The sequence below is a fragment of the Phaethon aethereus genome (assembly GCF_964289735.1).
Source record: "Phaethon aethereus genome assembly, chromosome: 5".
NCBI lineage: Eukaryota > Metazoa > Chordata > Aves > Phaethontiformes > Phaethontidae > Phaethon > Phaethon aethereus.
The window spans coordinates 9,202,642-9,221,233 of NC_138579.1; the positions used below are offsets into that span (position 1 = coordinate 9,202,642).

Here is an 18,592-nt window from a genome sequence, read left to right on the forward strand (position 1 = left end):
GGAATGAACGTTGGCTATTAAATGTCTTTCAAAGAGAAAATGCACTGTTGGCAAAAGGGAGAGCACAAAGGTTAACATTTAATCGTAGGAGCACTTCAGATGGTTACATTGCTATACCTGTCAATAAACATCAGTGCGTCAGTTGCCTGACATGGAGTAGTATCAAGTTTAATTAATTCTTACAGATTGAAAAGCATCATTTGATTAAATGAGTGCCTGTTTCTTGAAGCTAATCTGCTTGCAGAGGTAGTCAAATTAGGTTTGATATCATGAAAACACCTTTTCCAAATCATAACTGTGGTAGGAAATACAAAGCACAATAAGTATGTATGTGTATATATACACACATATGTACATATACACACATGCACATGTACTCAGTAAAAACTGGGTAAAACTGCTGAAGTTGTTCTTAATTTTGTAGGAAGTTCAGAGCGTGATTAGTAAAGAAAGTCAAACTCTAAAGGATATCATGGAGAAACTCCGGATCAAGTATTCTGAAATGTATACAGTAGTTCCTGCAGAGATTGAAACACAGTTGGAGGACTGCAAGAAAGTATTGCAAGACCTAGAAGAGAAGGTAACTGTTGATGTAATTTTCATATTTAGCTTTTTTTACTGTATAAATACATTTTAGGTATTTATAAGTATATGTATAAGTACAGCAATATTTGATGAACGTTGTAACTATAAATTTCAACTTGAAACACTGATCATTTTCACTTGCATTTTCTTCTCAGTGAAAATGTATGCATATGGAAAGATTCCTCATGTTAACTGTCTCCTTGTAGAATACCCTTACAGTAAGCAGTTTGAATATAATATTTTTCTTTTCCATTAAAAGGAGACATGGCAGGACCACTAGCAATAAAGTCTTGGATATAGTATTGATCCTGTCTTCTATCCAGTCGGATTCTTGAACTGAATTAGTAGTCAAAGCCCTTTGGGAAGTTTTTATAGCTTAACTGAGAAGATACTTTCAAAACTGAGTTAAAAGAGGACTTTGAAACTGGATTTTTTTAAATTGAATTTGCACATATGGTAGGGTATCATGGCATGGTCCTTTATACCATGCCTTGGGGCATGGTTGCATTTCTTTGAAAGCAGGCAGGGAATTTAAATAACTAAATAACATTGCCTCAACTTTTTGCAGTGCTTTTTATCTACAGTGGGTATAAACAGTTAACTGAATGCAAAATTAAAGGAAAATAGAGTAATAGTGTAAGTTTGGGGTCAGATTTTAGCCTGGTATAATAATTACAATTGTTACTTATTCGTGTTACTTTTTAAAAGAAAAAAATCTTCATTCTCTTATTTCAGAAATAATAATGTTTAATGCTAACTTTAAAGGCTAAATCTTGGTTGATTTGATAAAACTTGAAAGTTTAATAAAACGATTTTGAAATCCAGTTACTTGTTAGTGTCTATCAGATTACTCATTCATTTTATGTTACATTAAATATTTAGAGACATATTCATTAGCGCTTACTAATTTTAATTTGGTTAACTTTGTAATTTCTGTTTCAAAATGGAACCAGTCTCTGTAGAACCAACAGCTGGGTAGGAGAGAGAATGGGAAGGGAAGTAGAATAGTATTTATTCTTTGGGGTTTTTTTAATTGTTTACTGTTTCATTTACTGAGACAAAATATTATCCCAATGCTCTTGTTACCTATTGGATGAAAGAACTGGTTCTGGAAAGTAGATAACATTTTCTTTTCACATTTAGGTTGTGGAAAACAATATAAACTATCTTGGAATCTTTTAAAATGCATTTAGGAAACAAAATAAATCCTAGTGGAATTAGAGATCAGTTTAGTTACATACTAGGAGATACCAGCATGTGTTAAACTGAATTAACTTGTCATATTTTAATGGCATTCTGCTTTCTTCTAAATCCGCTAACCTAAAAATGAAAATAAATTGTACTTTTGATGACATGCATTTTATGTGAATATTATAATAGATTTATGCCGGGAAGAAGACTTGAAATTAAAAGCCTGCCTTACTGATGACCTGAACATTGACAGATGCATCATTTTTTCTGAGGAAAGATACGAAGCTGGTGCCTAGTCTGCTTTCTCATTTCCAACTGTGTCGTGTCATTCATACATGATTTTTTTTTTTGGAAACTATCACTAAAACATCAATAATTTTTCATGTTCAGTATACTTCAGGGTAGTAATGGTCAGGTGTTTAGTGATTACAGTCTGAGTTCCTTTTTCCAAAGAGTCTGAGGCACTGAGTACACACTGGACTTGAGTATTTGAGAGGGGCACTGTAGTTCTTTTCTCTATATATTTACTTTTGATTAATGCAATTTTATCATTACAATACCTTACTATGTGTATTATTATATTGGTCTGCCACTACGTTAGAATCTATAAATAATAAATAATAAAATTAAGAAATAAAAACAGATAAATAATTTATTAACTAAATAATTATCTTAATTCCTCTTCCCAGAAAAAGCATATAGTGTTTCAGTATAAGAAGCTTCAAACCAGAATAACTACTACTAGAAATCTTTCACATCAATGCAGCATAACGCTGTTCAATGTGCATATGTCCCATAAATCATGGGGCTGCAGGACACAAAGAATTTACCATGATTTAACAATTTCCTGGTGCTTGGCTGACCCTAACAGCTAGCAGGGTTTAGTAAAGACAGACATCACTTTGGACTAAGAGCAAGGACTTTCTCACTCCCTGCACTTCATCTAGTCTATCGTAACCTGGTACCCTACTGTGTCGCTCAGTTCTGTGCTTGGGCAATTACTCAACTTCAGCTTACTTGAGAGTTTTTCTCTTTACATAGAAAATCAGGCCCTCCAGTGTACCAATTTTTCACTTCTGTGGAGTTCTGCAGAGGGAAATTAAGTTCCACGTATTTGATGGGGCTCAGAGCCTTTTATTTCAGTAACAAATCTCTAAATTTATATTTAGAAATTCACTATATATTGATGCACTTCCACGTTCCCTTATTTCTTATATGGAAGTAATAGCTGTCAGCTGAGACATAAAGGTGTCATTCTAGGTTTCTTGCAGCACGAATCTATATTTGACCCTTTCCACAATGCAGCGTGATTAGCCTCTGTTACAAATTAGAACAGGGGCAGCTGAAGTGAAGCGCCCAGGGAATTGCAGTGTCTTATTTGTTTCTTCCTTCAGGGATTGCCTTTCTTGACCAGTCATTTTTAAGTGAGAGGAACTGAACAGCATTATAAACATTGAACCTGCTCACGTTAATGCTTCTTCCTGCAAATGTAATTCCATTCCTGTGTTTAAGTGACTCGTCAAGAAAAACATAAAAAGAATTTGAATATTTTTGGTGAGGTGGCACACAGAAACAAGCAGATCTTTGTAATCTCACCTACCGTTTTCTCTTTACTCTGACAGGTTAGCTTTGAAATCTTGCAGAGCTCTCCTCAGTACGTGCTGAAAAGAAAAGCAGAAACTATTAACAATGGCCTTCAAGCTATTGAAAAGATGTTAAAACAGAAGAGTGAAAACATTGCAAAAGCCAAAGAAGTTCAGAAGGTAATCTTGCCAAAAAAATTTTGTGGGTGTTAAAAGAATTTTGGTTGTTTCTACAGAGCCTGGTTTATCAGAGTGTAAAGTGGCCCCCCATTCATTTTATGTCTGTAAAAGGTGAAGTACAAGCAAGCATTTAGCTGGTGAATATTTACCAATTCTTTCTCACAGGAAAATATGTGGTTTCTTCAACTGTGAATCACACGGGTAGATGCAGTGTGTTCTGTTCTCATCATATCAGTTTTGAAATCTTTGCAATTCCACATGCCCTACGTGAAGAACAAATAACTCTGCTGTTATATTTGAGCCTGACCTTATATTTAATTTCCCCTCTCGCCACATGCAGCAAATCTGGGATATGCTGGACCTTTGGCATTACAAACTCAATGAACTGGATGCAGAAGTGCATGATATAGTAGAGCAGGATTCCTGCCACGCACAGGAGTTGATGGATATCTTAGTGGCCCCTCTTCAGCAGTACCAGCAGGTCTCACAACTTGCCGAGCGCAGAACTGCCATTTTAAACAAGGTAGATGCAAATGTAGAAGTTTAAAAAATCTCACATCTTACAAAAAAAACAAAATAAAGGCTTTGCATAAAACATCATCAAAGGCTCTCAAATGAATAGACTGTCAAAAGTAGGTGCGTTTGCTTGTTGTAGCTAAGAGTTTCTGGATTGGCAAGCATCACCTCCAGCTGCTACCCCAAAGGACCAGCTCTGCACCATCATTGATGGGGGTTAGCTTGGGCTATTCATGCCCCTGGATGGGTGATGAGATGCTTCTCTATGACTCTGCTAATAGGCTATCTATTTAAGTAGCATTGCCATATACATCGCAACAATGCCCCCATGAAATGTAAGCACATAAACACCAAAATTACCTTTGGTGATATCTCTCAGGAGGTAGCCTGAAATCATGAAACCTGCAGAAAAATTACAATCTTTATTTCACCATACTAATTTAACTGATCTTGATGAAAATGCATCCCTTTTTCTTTTAATCTTGTCCATAGAAGTGTTTATCCTATACAGTGGATAGAAATGCATTTGTGCCTTTTTGTAAAATTCTGTCATTTCCTAGGCTGCCAACAAGGTGGAAGAATATGATGAACTCTTGAAGAATGTGAAAGTTTGGATAGAAACCACCAACTGCTTGTTAAGAGCAGATGCTCAAAGTGACTCTGCAAAAAGCTTACGCAAACATACTGATGACCTTCAGGTAAGTGTTAACGCAGATATATGATCTTGTTAGACCTGATTGCTCTGTACAGACACAATTTTGCATTCTTAAGTACTACTGACATAAATAATTTACTGTTTTCAGTAAATCCTTTAAATGAAAAATAGTTATAGATGACCCTTGTGAAATATAGATACTTTTCAGTGTTGGACATACCTATCTTGTGAAAGTGCTGAACTGGAGTGCATCTGTCTTCCAAAAATGTGTTTCTTCTGTTACCCTTCTGTATGGCTATGGTCAGTTTTTACTGCCTGAATATAAACGGTTCTTTCTGTATTGTGTGTTTGTGATCCAAAAATGGTAAAGTGCTTTGATGTCAGTGTGTTAGATGGAAACTTGAAGTGAATTGTGGTTTGCAAGGCAGTTCTCGCTGTATCTTGAAGGTAATTCTGATTGGTAATTTCAAGAATCAAATGTCTGTAATATTACAGGGAAGATCAGGGCCAGGCACGTACCAAGAGGATTTCTGGCAATTTCATATTTGAAGTTACAGTTTTCTATACATCCACTCCTTGACTTGTGCCAAGACAGAAAGTTAGTGCTCAGAACATAGATATCTTTTTTTTTTTTTTAAATTAAAACTAATAAGAATTCCTTACAAGAAGTAGCTGATTATTCTGGACTGATATGTTACAGAGCATGTAGCCATCATGGGGAGATTGTGATTTCCAAAATCTGTGAATGTCTTTGTGACGAAAGGTTATTGTCTCCTGCATTTGTGGTTTGGAGTGTTTTATGTGTTCTGGGCTGGGAAACTAGTGGATTTGGAAGTCCACCCAAGGCTTGCATTAGAATTGAGACATGCATTCAGTCCTTTCCTTCAGTGGATCACATGCAACCCCTCATGTTCTTCATGAAGGCATTTGCTGTAATTAATCCAAAAGCTCATCCACTTAGCTGAAGGAGATGAGAATCTTCCCATTGTGCACAACTGCCCAGATATTTTCTGGAACATTTTGTTACATCTGCTGTCTGCAGGCTGCTATGCAGAAAACTCTTTTCAGATGTCTGGCTATGTCTTGTTCATACTTTTTAGTAGAGCCTCTAATGATAGGACAAGGGGTAATGGTTTTAAACTAAAAGAGGGAAGATTTAGACTAGATATAAGGAAGAAATTTTTCACAATGAGGGTGGTGAAACCCTGGCCCAGGTTGCCCAGAGAGGTGGTAGATGCCCCATCGCTGGAAACGTTCCAGGTCAGGTTGGATGGGGCTCTGAGCAAGCTGATCTAGTTGAAGCTGTCCCTGCTCATTGCAGGGGGGTTGGACTAGATGAGCTTTAAAGGTCCATTCCAACCCAAACCATTCTGTGATTCCATGTACTTGGGGTCAGCCTGACCATGGCACAGGAGCTGGAGAGGAATCTTCTCCAGGATCTCATACTTATCTTTATCTGGGCTCAGACCTCCCTCTGAGTTTGAAATCTTCTTCATGCCTTTTGCCATGCTTATGTAGACTTATTTTATTTAATTGATTCCCTTAAAATTATGGCATCAGTCTCAGTTTTCTGCCTGTAAGATGCAACAGTTCAATTCCCTTAGGAGTGAAGTGTTTTAGCCTGAACCAAGTTTTTGGGAATATATGTAATGGTCAATGACATACAGGAAACTAAAACTCATTCTTTCTCATCCTAACCTCTGTGAAACTTTCGTGTTCACCATTGATGGATCAAACCTATCTCTTGTCTCCAGATGGCCTTGGAAGACTCAGAGCAAAAGCAAAATCTTCTACATAGTGTTTACTTGGAGCTGGAGGAGCTAACACCAGTTTTTGAAACGGACAGTGTAATGCAACAGCTAAATGAAATAGATGATCAAGTAGCAACTTTGCAGCATGAGATAGCAGAGATTCTTCCACAGATTCAGCATGTGGCTGATGTAAGTTCGGGTGATCTATAAGTACCTTTTATCAGAGCTTCATCATAAGTTATGAAATACAGCTTATATTACCTGCATAGAAAAAAGGTGTGCTGGTTTTAGTAGGTGTGCCAAGTGAGGAAATTAATTGTTTGGAAACAAAGCATCAGGTGTTTGTTATCTAATTAAGCTGTAAAGTTCAGGAGTATTGATGGAACTCCTTGTTTAGGAGGAGAAATGCTTGTTGACTGGCAAATTAAAAGGGCTTATCTTGCTGGAGGGTAGGGCTCCTATTCAGAGGCACCTTGACAGGCTGGAGAAATGGGCAGACAGAAACCTCAGGAAGTTCAACAGAGGCAAATGCAAAGTCCTGCACCCAGGAGGGAACATGTTCAAATACCAATACAGGCTGGGGGCCAACCAGATGGAAAGCAGCTTTGCGAAAAGGGCCAGTGATCCTGGTGGACAAGAAGTTGATCCACCATGCTGTGTGGATCATGCAGCAGCATGGCGTTGCTAAAAGAAGGCCAACAGCATCCTGGGCTGCCTGAGCAAGAGTGTAGCCAGGAGGTCCATGGGAGCAATCTTTCTTTTTGGCACCTGTGAGATCATATGCGGGTGCTGTGCTCAGTGTTAAGTTGCCCATGTAAGAAAGACATAGACATACCCGGAGCAAGTCCAAGAAGGCCAACAAGGTAGTTGGGGGGCTGTAGCACAGGAAGGAGGAAAGGCTGGGAAACCTGTCTCAGTTCAGCCTGGAGAAGAGACAGATGGAAGAACTACCATCTATATATTAGGAAGGACTTTATTTTGCCGTGAGATTGGTCAAACACTACATCAAGGGCCCAAAGTGGGGGTAAAATCCCCACCCCTAGTGTCTTTGTTTAGCCTGTGGGCTAGCAATTGCTCTATCACCCAAAAACCCCCTCCCAGCCGAGGAAGGGAAATTGGGGAAAGGAAGGAAACTTGTGTGTCTGAAATAGGTTGAAATAGAAACAGATTTAATAAAACAATAAAACTAATATTAATACTAAACCAGTATAGAGTACACAGAATTATACTCAGCCCACATAGTGGTCGCGAGCTCTGTGCTCCCAGCAATGAATGCTGGTCGGCGAACAATGCGAGCAGCACAGCTCCAGCGAAGGGAGAGTAGGCAATGGCTGAGACCCTCCAGGGATGGCAGCCATGGAGAGAGCGAGCGAGCCATTCCCAGCAGACTCCCCAGTTCATGGTGAGCGTGACGTTTATAGTATGGAATACTTCTGTCGCCCAGCCTGGGTCAGCTGCCTTGGCCTACATTTGCCCTAGCTTTAGCACCTGGCTATCTCAGTACTGCTAGAGGCCTTGATCACTGTGGAAACCCGCATGCCATGGCTGGCCATGAACTAAAACAGTGTCCTATCAACTTTGTTCTCACAGTAACAGGTGTTGTAGCCTTCTTAGAAAGGCTTTCCTGAACAGAAAACTGATTTTATGATTCTACCCCAGCAAAACCAGGACACCAAGAGACACCCAAATCTCAACAGGATGAGGCCCCAAATGACCTGCTCTGATGGGCACCAGAGACCTCCCGAGGTCCCTTCCAACCTAATTTATTTTGTGGCTCTGTCTCCATGGGAGTTCACAAGCAGCTGTACTGTGTGTGCATCCATTTTCCATCTGACTTAAGACTCTTCATATAGGAAGCTGCAGCAATGTAATTAGACCAGTTTCTTATGCTGATAACTATCATCACTGGAAAAGTGTCACTACTGGTAATTTATAATGTGAATTTTCAAGGATATTTAAATTCTGTATTCAGGGTTTAAAACAGACCAGGTGAACTTAGATACTTAATTCCTCCATAAGCTATGATGATACATCGTTTATAATAACTAGTCTTTTCATTGGTAGCAGCCATTAACATATCCTGCATATTCTGTACTTGTTTTTCAGTATTTCTTTTTAAATTCAAGTGAAAGGCAGAAATGCAAGCTCGCTTTGGTATTTGTACTATATACAAATATTTTGTTTGTTTCCAAAATCTAGGAATTGGATGCCATTGAATCTCATGTGAAAGTGTTTGAGAAGGACATGGCCAAAATGAAGACAATCCTGTCATCAGAAGATCTGTTAGAATTTTCTCCTAAAGACCAACTTAAACATGGACAGGTCCGTGAAAACTCTTACATAGCCTTTTTTTCCCCTATATATTTATGCATAAGTTAGCATAAATATGCCTCCACAATCATAAGGCTGTGTTGTGACTGCAAATTACCATGAACAACTTTTTAGTATATGACTTTGAATTGTTAGTATCACACAAATTCTAACTCTCAGGTCAAAGACTGAAAGCATTATTTCAGTCATGATTTTGGCTACATGCTTCTACAGTAGCAAGTAGTGCAATCCAAGAGGAGCATATTCAGTAGGGCAAAACAGTTGGTGTAGAGGACCTGATATCTCTGTTGTATGTGTCTTGGGGGCTTACTTTGGACTGATCCTGTAGAACGGACATCCATTAGTGGCTGGGTGTCTTCAGAGGCTCTTCTGGAGAGTATCTTCTGCTTTAGTTTCATTTGAAAGGAATCCAGTTCGCATGCTCCAAGACAACTGCACAATGTAAACCCTAAGGTGAGACTGTTGGGAGATCCCTTCAAGAAGCAGAGTCGTGGTTTGAACAAAAACATTTGAAATTAAAGCACTATTGAGAACATGCCCATAGCGAACTTGAGTATGTAACTTAAGCACACGTTGTGAGGCATACCTGCTGTGTTTGAGTGTCTCTGTTTTTGGAAAGTTTATGGCCTTTCAGAGGTGCTTGCTGCACATCAGTCTATTCATCATCAAACAGGGAGTAATCTGAAAGTCTGAAGATCAGGCCCTATTTTTCCAAAAATGGAGGCAATATTTAGCAGATGTTTCTGGAAATGTAGGCTGGAGTCACTTACCATAAAACCATTTAATCATGCAGGGACTTCGCTACAAAGATACCTTGGCCAGGTGGTTTTCCTTTCTCTGCTCGAGTGAAGTAAAGCAAAGCGTTATGGTATCTTTTATTTTATACTATGTGGAGTCCACATTGTTAGCTGACTGAAGCGCAAAAGGCATGGGTTCAGTTTCAGGGGAGGCATAAAAATGTCGTCATACTTCTCATAGCTTTGTCATCCAGAGAGCAATTTTATAATTGCTACATTATATGGAGAAACTAAAGTATCTTTCTTCTGGAAAATAATTTTTCCATACTTCCTTATTTTAAATTGAAGCCTGGATAGTATGCTAATAACAAAAAAAGTCCTGATACAGGCTGCTTATGAATGAGAGAATAAGCATCTCTCTTGCAATTGGGTTCTTTTAAAGTGAAATCTTCTTGAGAGGTAATTTAACAAAAATATCAGTAATTAAAAGGCCCAGAGGTGGTTTGTATTTATATTTTTTTCTTTTTTCTGAAGTTCCCAGCTGAATGAGGTCTCAGGATTTTTTCATATTTCTTTAGGAGAACCAAGATGTTGTGAGTTGTTATTGCTATTCTGCGGGAGAAAGATGGACTTCACAACTCTATGAGAGTTATACTCCAAAGCCGTTTATTGTCTTGTCTGACTCCAATACATATCATAATTTTTGTTTAGTCACCACGCACACACTCATGATTGGTTACAGCTTGTTACACACATTATTGCAATTGGCTGTATACAAAATATCACGCGCTGTCCACGCACCTCTCACACAGTCAGGATTCACTGCCTGCAGGTGTCCATGCGCTCCTTTGCTTCCTCATAGTTGTTTACCACAGATCCTTCTCCTCAAGGCCGAGCCGTGCAGATGTCCAGCTGTTTACCAGCTTCTCAATGCCACAGCTCCTTCTCCTTAAGGTCAAGCCGTGCAGATCAATGCCACAGCTTCTTCTCCTTAAGGTTGAGCCATGCAGAGTGATCCCAACACCGTTCTGTCTCTCCTAAGCTGATCACAGAGTCTTCCATAAAACGTGTATTGTGGTATGAAACTGCACATTTCTGTTCATCCAAAACTGATAAAGGTGATTGTAAACTGTACATCCACTCGGGATGCTGTGATATGAAATGCTGTCTTTGACAGGAAAGCCATCTTCAGAGGTTTCTCCTGGCTTCTGTCCCTCTTCATCATCTCAGCTATGTTGATAAGACTGTTTATACAACCATCATAAAATGGCTACCTTTAACAGAGTTGACTAGAGTGATATCAAAGGGTTTGCAGCAGTTTTTTAACTGTCTTCACTGACAAAGATGTGCTACTTTGAAATGACACGCTTAGTAAATAGTAACGTATCTGAATGTGACCTTTTTTTGTCACTGTGCAAACTTTATGTATGTATATCCAGAAAAAGCGGAATTTGATATGTAAGTTATGTCTTCCTCTTGCTTTAGACAACCTCACCATGGATTTTCACTTGTTTGTTCCAAGATGAAAATATTCTTCCTTCTTAAATGGAAAACTCACTAGAGACAACTTTTGCACATCATGACAGTAGTATAAATTTTCAGTGTTGACTTTTCCAACTCAGTATCACATCCATCATCTATCCTGTATCCTAATAGGTTATACTTGACCATGTTGGTCCCATGCAGAAGACCATTGTTCATATACAGTCCTACGAAGAAGCACTTCAGCTACCAGGGGTGAAAATGCAACCTTTCTCAGTCTTCCAAAGGGCAAGACAACTCTTGAGAGAATTGAAGAAATTAGAAAAAATTACTAAGGAACAAAATGACCTGCTGGAGGTAATTGATTTTTTTGTTATTGTTGTTTTTTACTGTCACTTAAACCACCCTTATTTAATAATAATTTTGATTACTAGATAATACTGTTTTTACAGGCATATAGTATACCTACTATGTCTTCTATGTAACGGTTTGGGGATTTTTTTCGTTCTTCTTTTTTCCTGTGTAGTTTGATACAACAACAAGGCATGCTGGGTAGTCTTGAAATTCATTTCAGTTTTCCAATTCAGTCACAACTGACACCATGTGTTTTAGCATTTTGTAGAAGAAATGAGGGCCCAAGTCTCTTATGACCCAGGTTTGCACAACTGATGATTGAAGTCCAGTGCTATTGTAGGTGCTCACATCTGCAACGTTCAGGTCTTTAAACTTATCTTGAACATGGAAATTCTTTGTTGACAGCTATTAGATAGAAACTGCTGGCGATTAATAGCAGAAATTCTTTTACTAAAGATGATCCTCCTAAATCCGTGAGCCAGGAAAGTGACCACTTTCTAGTGCTGTCACTTGGTTAATACATTGTTTTGAGGCAAGCTGACTCCTGTCCTCAGAAGGTTCCATGCAAGGATGTGCCTGCACAAGTGAACAAGTGACAGGGGGCTTGGAGAGGCTGTTGGCCAGACCAGGTTTGGAAACAGAAGCGATATAACAGCATTGCTGCGACACGTGGCTCTAGGAGAAGGCAGTGCTGGCTCACTGAGCGTTAACTCATGGGCAGTGTGAGTTAACGAAACAGCTACGCTGGCTCCAAACCTGAAGTGGTGTCTCTGCAGCACTTCACTGAGCGATGTGGTTGTACCAGCTCAAGAAGGTTTTAATTCTGGGATATCTGTGTCACGCTCCATTGCCCAGGGTAAATATACTTGGAGGCAATTGGTTATGCATGTTCCTACGTCAGCAGAAGTATGAAAATCCATTTCTCAGCAGGTTGATAGCAGCACCTAGAAAAATGATACAGTATCTTTGCTGATTTGGTTTTCCAAACCCATTACAGTAAAGCAGAATGCTTTAGAACATCTAACTTCTTACTGGGCATTTCAGAGGCCAGGCAGACACAAGTGGCAGCTAAAACTTTGATTTTTAGTTTATGAAATTAAGAGCACCACATCAAGAGAAAAACTCAAACATGCTACATGACTAATGCATGCTTGGAGTTCAGAAAAAAGCAGGGACTATGTGAGATCTGTATGATTCCTACAGTCTTTTTTTAGTCCATACAATTTCTTATGTCTGAAAAATGGATGTGGTAAAACATACCTTTTTCAGAGAGTTACTGGATTAAATACTCAAGATTTTTCAGAACACTTTAAAACTATCAGAAGCAGGGTACTTTGCAATTGTAAAGTGTTACCACGAGACTTCTAACTGGTTTATGTGGAGCATTAGGTCAGGGTTTAGATTTTTCCCTTTTTGAAACAGCTGTAACCTTTTTTACTAAGCATTTGCCTTTATCTTACAGGCATCCAACAATCTGTAGCTGAGTGAAATTTCTTTGTGAGAAAACAGATTGGAAAAATTGCAATTCTTGGCAGATAGGATATCAAACTGTGCAAAAAAGATTTTCCAAGTCCTGTTGAATGGGTTGAAAGCAACAGTACTACAATCCAAGTCTAGCACCAGCTAAGACAGAACAAAGGATAAATCTATTAAAGGATGGCATTTTGAGTGCTGTATTAGAAAGGTAGTAAGTATCCTGATAGAGAGGAAAGCAAATGGAAGGCAAGCTTCCTGTACAAATATCTACATAGTTGTTTTTTTTCCTGAGGATTAGTTTGGAAATTTTAGTGTTTGGATGTGTTTGCCCATATTTTCCTATCTGTGATACAGTAGGATATTTCATTAGTAACTTCTGTATAATTAAGTTGCAGTGTAACACCTGAAAAAGCATAACAAAACCAAAAGCTGTAATAGGTAGTGTAAATGCTTTGGGGCAGGAATTTAGATGACTTAGATCTGTGCTGAATGTTGCCCTCTTGTTTATTATGGCCTGTCAAGTACCACACCTGTCACTACCTAAATAACGTCATCAGGAAGAGTGGCAGTATTTGCATATCTAATGATTTACTGTGCTCAATTTTAGGAAGCTCTTCCATAACAAACACAGTGCCTGCCTGCATGTACACTACGGGCAGGTGGGTCTTTTCCATGGGTAGGTCTTCTAGTATTAGCACAACATGAAAAGTAAAGAGCAAATGTTAAGCAGGAAATAACTTAAAAGAGAGGTAACACTTTTAGGAAGAGATTCAGTCCCACATATATGGCATAATTTATATTATATTAGTAAAAGAAAAAAAAAGATTTTTTGCCTCTCAGTGGAAGGCAGGGAACAGATGACTTATCTTCAGTCTATATACAAGAATATTAATATTTTTTAGTTAGTCAAGGAAATTTGAGGTCGTATGCATTTTATCTATTACTAAACACTCCTGTTCATGCGGAAGTGAAGGTATGGGTAAGAGGATCTCTCTTTTAGAAGGACTTTTAGTTTGTCATTAAAACTGAGCAGGAGGAGACCTATTCTTTTTTTCCTCCTCTTATTCTTTAGCTATGGCATTAAGATTATAGGCCACAATTAATATTGGTGGGGGAAATAGTTTTTTCTTCCTTTTAAAACCTGTAAGTAAAAAAAAATTTTAAAAATCATTTAGAACATTCTTAGTTTGCATTTTACTGGGAGGGAGTGCTATTGTGAAGAAGTGACTGAAGAAATGGCACCGTTACTGTTCATAGCAGGAGAGACTGCTCTGAAAGGGAGAGTCTGTGCATGCTTTGCGGAGAGGAGCTGTCAGGCTGTTCAGGTGCTGCTGTCATCAGCGTAAGTTCAAGCTTGTTGACAATAGGCTGCATTTTCCAGATGCCTGAGGAACAGTTGTTAAATATTCTTTGGTTCTCAGCCCATGGGTCAAAAAACAAAGAGCCACCAAATGTTCTGTGAATTAAATGTTGTCACAAAATATTCTGATTTGTAGTTGCAACAATTATTAATTAATCGTAACTACCTGAGACATCGTGACAGGCTGTGGCTCACAAACATGAGCAATGTGTGTGGGGAGATTGCTGATTTCTGCATGAGCAGTAAATCGTCAGGGTTGTTAAGATTTTTGCTCTCGTGGTCAAATGAGTAAAAGTGAATTTGGCTGTTTATAACATCTAATATGTTTTCCTATAAGTCATGTAAGAAGAGGAAGCTCACACAAAGTGGAAATACTTACCATTTTTATAGGAAGTATTCAAATTGTCAGATACTGCGGTTGGCTTATCCTCTGAGCTGCGTTATCTGCTTACTGTACAGCACAGTTCATTTTTGGTCAGTGCAGAGCTAGCTGGCAGTAAAGACCTAAGCACCAATAAAAACCAGGTAGGTTTTCTAACTTGATATGAAACCCTGTAATTTCTCTTTTTCTCCAGCCTGTTCTAAATTGTAATGAATGTGATTAAATATGCTCCATTTGCATTTTATAGCCAAACTCATAGCTTTATTCTGGAGTAAGCAAAGATATCCTCCTAGGCAGAATACCCACCATACATTTACTTATGGGTAGAAGTTTGTCTGTCTTTAGTAAGTGGATAATAAACTTTGTGAGGATAGAGGATAGGGTTGTGCAAAGTTAGCAGAACAAACACAGTTTCTTTTACTTGCAACTACAGATGCAAAGGAGGCTCCAGTACTCTTCGGTACAAATTTCTTGCATTACTGACTAGTTTGTTTCTGTACTAGTTAATTCAAAATTATTTATGAAACTTACTATTTCACAGGAAGCTGTAAAAAAAACAGAAGAATGTGAGCAAGAAATTGAAAAGTTGAAACAATTCTTAAAGAACCACTTGGTTGAAATATCACATGAAGATCAACCACTGGCTCAGAAGACTCATTGTCCAGAGGTGGGTTTCATTGTTCTCTCTCTCATGTCTGTATGTCTGTTACTTGTCCTGACTAACACTAATCATGATGATGCAGAGCACTGAGAAATAGCAGTGTGCTTCCCCTCCCTACTATAGTCAAGCAGGCAACTGAGTGCCATGGTGTGACTACAACATATGTACGTTGACGTATACCAAGAGATACTACAATTAATATTAGTTTGCAAGTTGGGTATATCTTTCATAATATACTCCTTACTGATTTTGATGTGTCATTTGTGCCTATATCAACTTCTAAGGAAAACTTAGAGTGCTGTTTTCATGACAGCTGGCAGCTGTTTTGGTGAAACAACATGCAGGACGGATAGCTTTCCTGTGCTCAGCATCCTGATAACATTGCTGAGGTAGCAGCTTGAGATGGTGCATAAGGAGAAAACTGAGTCCTTTTCTGATCACTGGCAGTGCAACAGTACTTTTGGTAATTCTGGTTAGGGTTAGATTCTTTAGACTCCTTTCCTTGTCCTCACTGCCACACTGTGTTTTCATCTACTGACAAATGTGTTGCTTTTCTCCCTGCAGTCGGCTGTTTTCTTTAATGGATGAATTGATTATTTAATGCAAAAATAAGATGTGTTTTAAGGACAGCACTGCAGAAGTCAGGAAATTACTAATTAAGTGTAATAACTATTTATAAAGTGCCTCTGAAATGCTTGGCTTTTTGCAATCAGTCACAATGAAGTTAGTATACATACATTGTACTTCCCTAATAACTATAATCACTCGGTAGGCTCCCAAGTACACAACTGCTCCACTTTCAGGTGGTTGGGTGTTGGAGACTTGATGCTAATAATAAGTTTGACTCATTTCCTGATTCTTACTTGGTTTTGTCTTTGAGTGAAGGATTTTCTGTCTATTTGTTCTAGAAGAAAATCTGTTTCATAATTGTAGCATTTCATGAATAGAAGTGGGCAATGGAATTGCTGATCTTAATGAGGGGCTTCAGATGAAGCAGGGATGTTAAAGATTTGGTTTCTTTGGAGTTTTTTGCCTAGTTAAGTTTGCAAAACAGTAGCTGGTAAATGTAAGCTGGTAAAAGTCTCCTCCTGCAATGAAACAAATAGAAATATTGTTATTCGTGAACATTTATAAAAATATGCCAAATTCTCCTGGATGGCTGTTTCTTCATTCCAATGACATTTTCTTGCCTCTACCTTTGGAAGATTTTACCTTGTGTTTTTGAGTGTACAAAGGGAAAAACATCCTTGTTTGAGCAGAGTTCCCACATCCTTTGAAACTTTGCTGGGGTTCCTGCCTCCACCTTCCCTGTCATGCAGCCATGCTAGGGCTGTCAACAGAAGAAGCTGTAGTCAAGACAGAACCAGCAGTCTTACTGCTTTCATCTGTTACAGATTATTACTTGCGTAGCATTATTCACACCATGATAGAGCACAGTATGGAATCAATGCTGTTCTTATTTCAAGCCTAGCATCAAAGTCTGCTGCAATGGACTGAGCCCAGTGTGCAGCGGGATATTTAGCAACGTTTCAGTTTTCTAAGCAAACAGCAATGCTTCAAAGAGCTTTATCACTTTCAGTAATGAAGAGGGTAGGGCACTTTATTCCTTGCCCTGTCTCACTCTGTTATTTGTTATGCTTTCTTCGCTCACCTGGACACTGGGTGGTAAGGAAAGACCCTAGCAGAAAGCTCTAAGGGCAGAAGACCAGCTAGAGCAATAGTCATGGCCAGGGAGGAGGCAGAGACAGGTTTATTTCCCCCTTTGTCAGTGCAGAGTTACTTGGATTATTGTTTAATCCCTGCAGAACATTAAGTATTTTCTTTGTATTTTGTTGGGGACCATTGTTCCCAATATAACATCCAAAGACATGGGCTAGTTTTGGCCCTAGCCATGTTACTAAAACCCGCTGAATGGTTTGTTTCCTCCTTTTAGGCCAGCTTCAGCAAAGATGACTCAGCCGTGAGCTACCCCTTGCTCTTATCAAGGCTATCCCAAGTGTTTTGTGTCAGGTTTCCAGAGAAGGTAGTAGGAAGTAACATCACCTGCTCTGACACACAGAGTAATGTAACCCAGCTGCATTCCCTCTGTCCTGAAGGAAACTCCTATTCCTATGGCAATACAGGACCTAGTTAGAATTAGTTATCCAGCCTTTCACGTTTCCTTCCAGACTACCACCTTCTGCGTTACAAGCAGCAAGTGCTGTCCTGAGCTGAATCTGTTGCTGCTGTTTTACATGTATCTGGAAATCTGCAGTGACAATGGGGAACTGTCCCAATGCCCTGAAAAAGAAAAAAGGGGAAATAGCCCCAGTCCCAGTAAGATGCATCACTGGTGTCACCTGTTACATTACTGTTTGGTTAAATAAGGAAAATGGATGCTTACAGATGTTGTTGCTCCTTAGGGAGAAATGGAAGCTGTAAAAGAAGAAATCATAAAGCTATGCCAAAGAAAGGAAGATATCCTTACCGGGATGAAGAATTCAATGTCTGAGCTTCACCAGCGCTTACAGCAAGAAGTGCCTGAATCAGGAGATGAACCCACAGCCTGTGTATTAGCACAAAGTGACTTAATTGGGACTGATGTTTCTGGTCAGCAGGTAAGTGGAGCACCATGTTGTAGTCACTTACCCGAGAGCTGAAGAGGGAAGATAAATAACCCTTCTTTCTCCAGGAGGAGTGGCACGTGAGAGGAGCACCCCTGCAGCAGTGAATCAATACTACTTCTCCTTCCCTTTGTGCTTCCATATGGTCCCGGAAGGGCTGAGTATGATGCATGTCTAGGAGAAGGCGGGGAGAGGTGTGCCTCTGTTTGCATGAGCAGATCCAACATGAAGTTTGCATCAAGCAATCAACAGCAAAATGCTCAATGTGTAGTTTTGTTGATAATCAGTTGTTCTGGGATTTTCAGTAAATTGTTTTCATGGAGCAAAATGAATTTTGTCCCAATTATAGCTGTGATGTTGAAACATTATAGCATAGAGAAATGTCCCAATTTTCAGAGATGTTTAGTACCTGCAGCTTTCTATTACTTTACTATAGGGTGATAGATGTTCAGTGCTTCTCCAAAAGTGGACCCCAAGTGGTAACTTTCTTTTGGTTTACAGGCAGAAGAGGCTTTTAATGTTCTCGTAATGAATAATTCATCTGTCTCTTTGTGTATATTTTTGTAGTTGAAAAAAAGAGGAATGATGTCTCTTCTACCTTCCTTAGATGAAGAATCGGAAGACTGTTCTTTCCACAGCAAGGTGAGTTCAATGTATATCATATATACAGCTGTATATACCAGACCAGACAAATTATGAAAAATGTGTAAATCCGAAATACTTCAGAACAAATTGAAATATCTAT

The 18,592-nt window shown here is 38.9% G+C and overlaps 1 protein-coding gene across 1 annotated transcript in view; it reads left to right on the top strand.

Annotated features, from left to right (window-relative positions):
* The window catches only part of SYNE2 (spectrin repeat containing nuclear envelope protein 2), a gene marked incomplete at its 5' end in the record, with an annotated part of 187,650 nt that overhangs the window by 79,917 nt on the left and 89,141 nt on the right, over positions 1-18,592 (top strand). The window contains 10 exons of the mRNA XM_082000771.1: positions 425-580; positions 3,399-3,539; positions 3,880-4,062; positions 4,616-4,753; positions 6,465-6,650; positions 8,661-8,783; positions 11,186-11,368; positions 15,125-15,250; positions 17,647-17,841; positions 18,415-18,489. Coding sequence (XP_081856897.1) covers positions 425-580; positions 3,399-3,539; positions 3,880-4,062; positions 4,616-4,753; positions 6,465-6,650; positions 8,661-8,783; positions 11,186-11,368; positions 15,125-15,250; positions 17,647-17,841; positions 18,415-18,489 — 1,506 coding nt within the window. The remainder of the gene's footprint in view (positions 1-424; positions 581-3,398; positions 3,540-3,879; positions 4,063-4,615; positions 4,754-6,464; positions 6,651-8,660; positions 8,784-11,185; positions 11,369-15,124; positions 15,251-17,646; positions 17,842-18,414; positions 18,490-18,592) is intronic.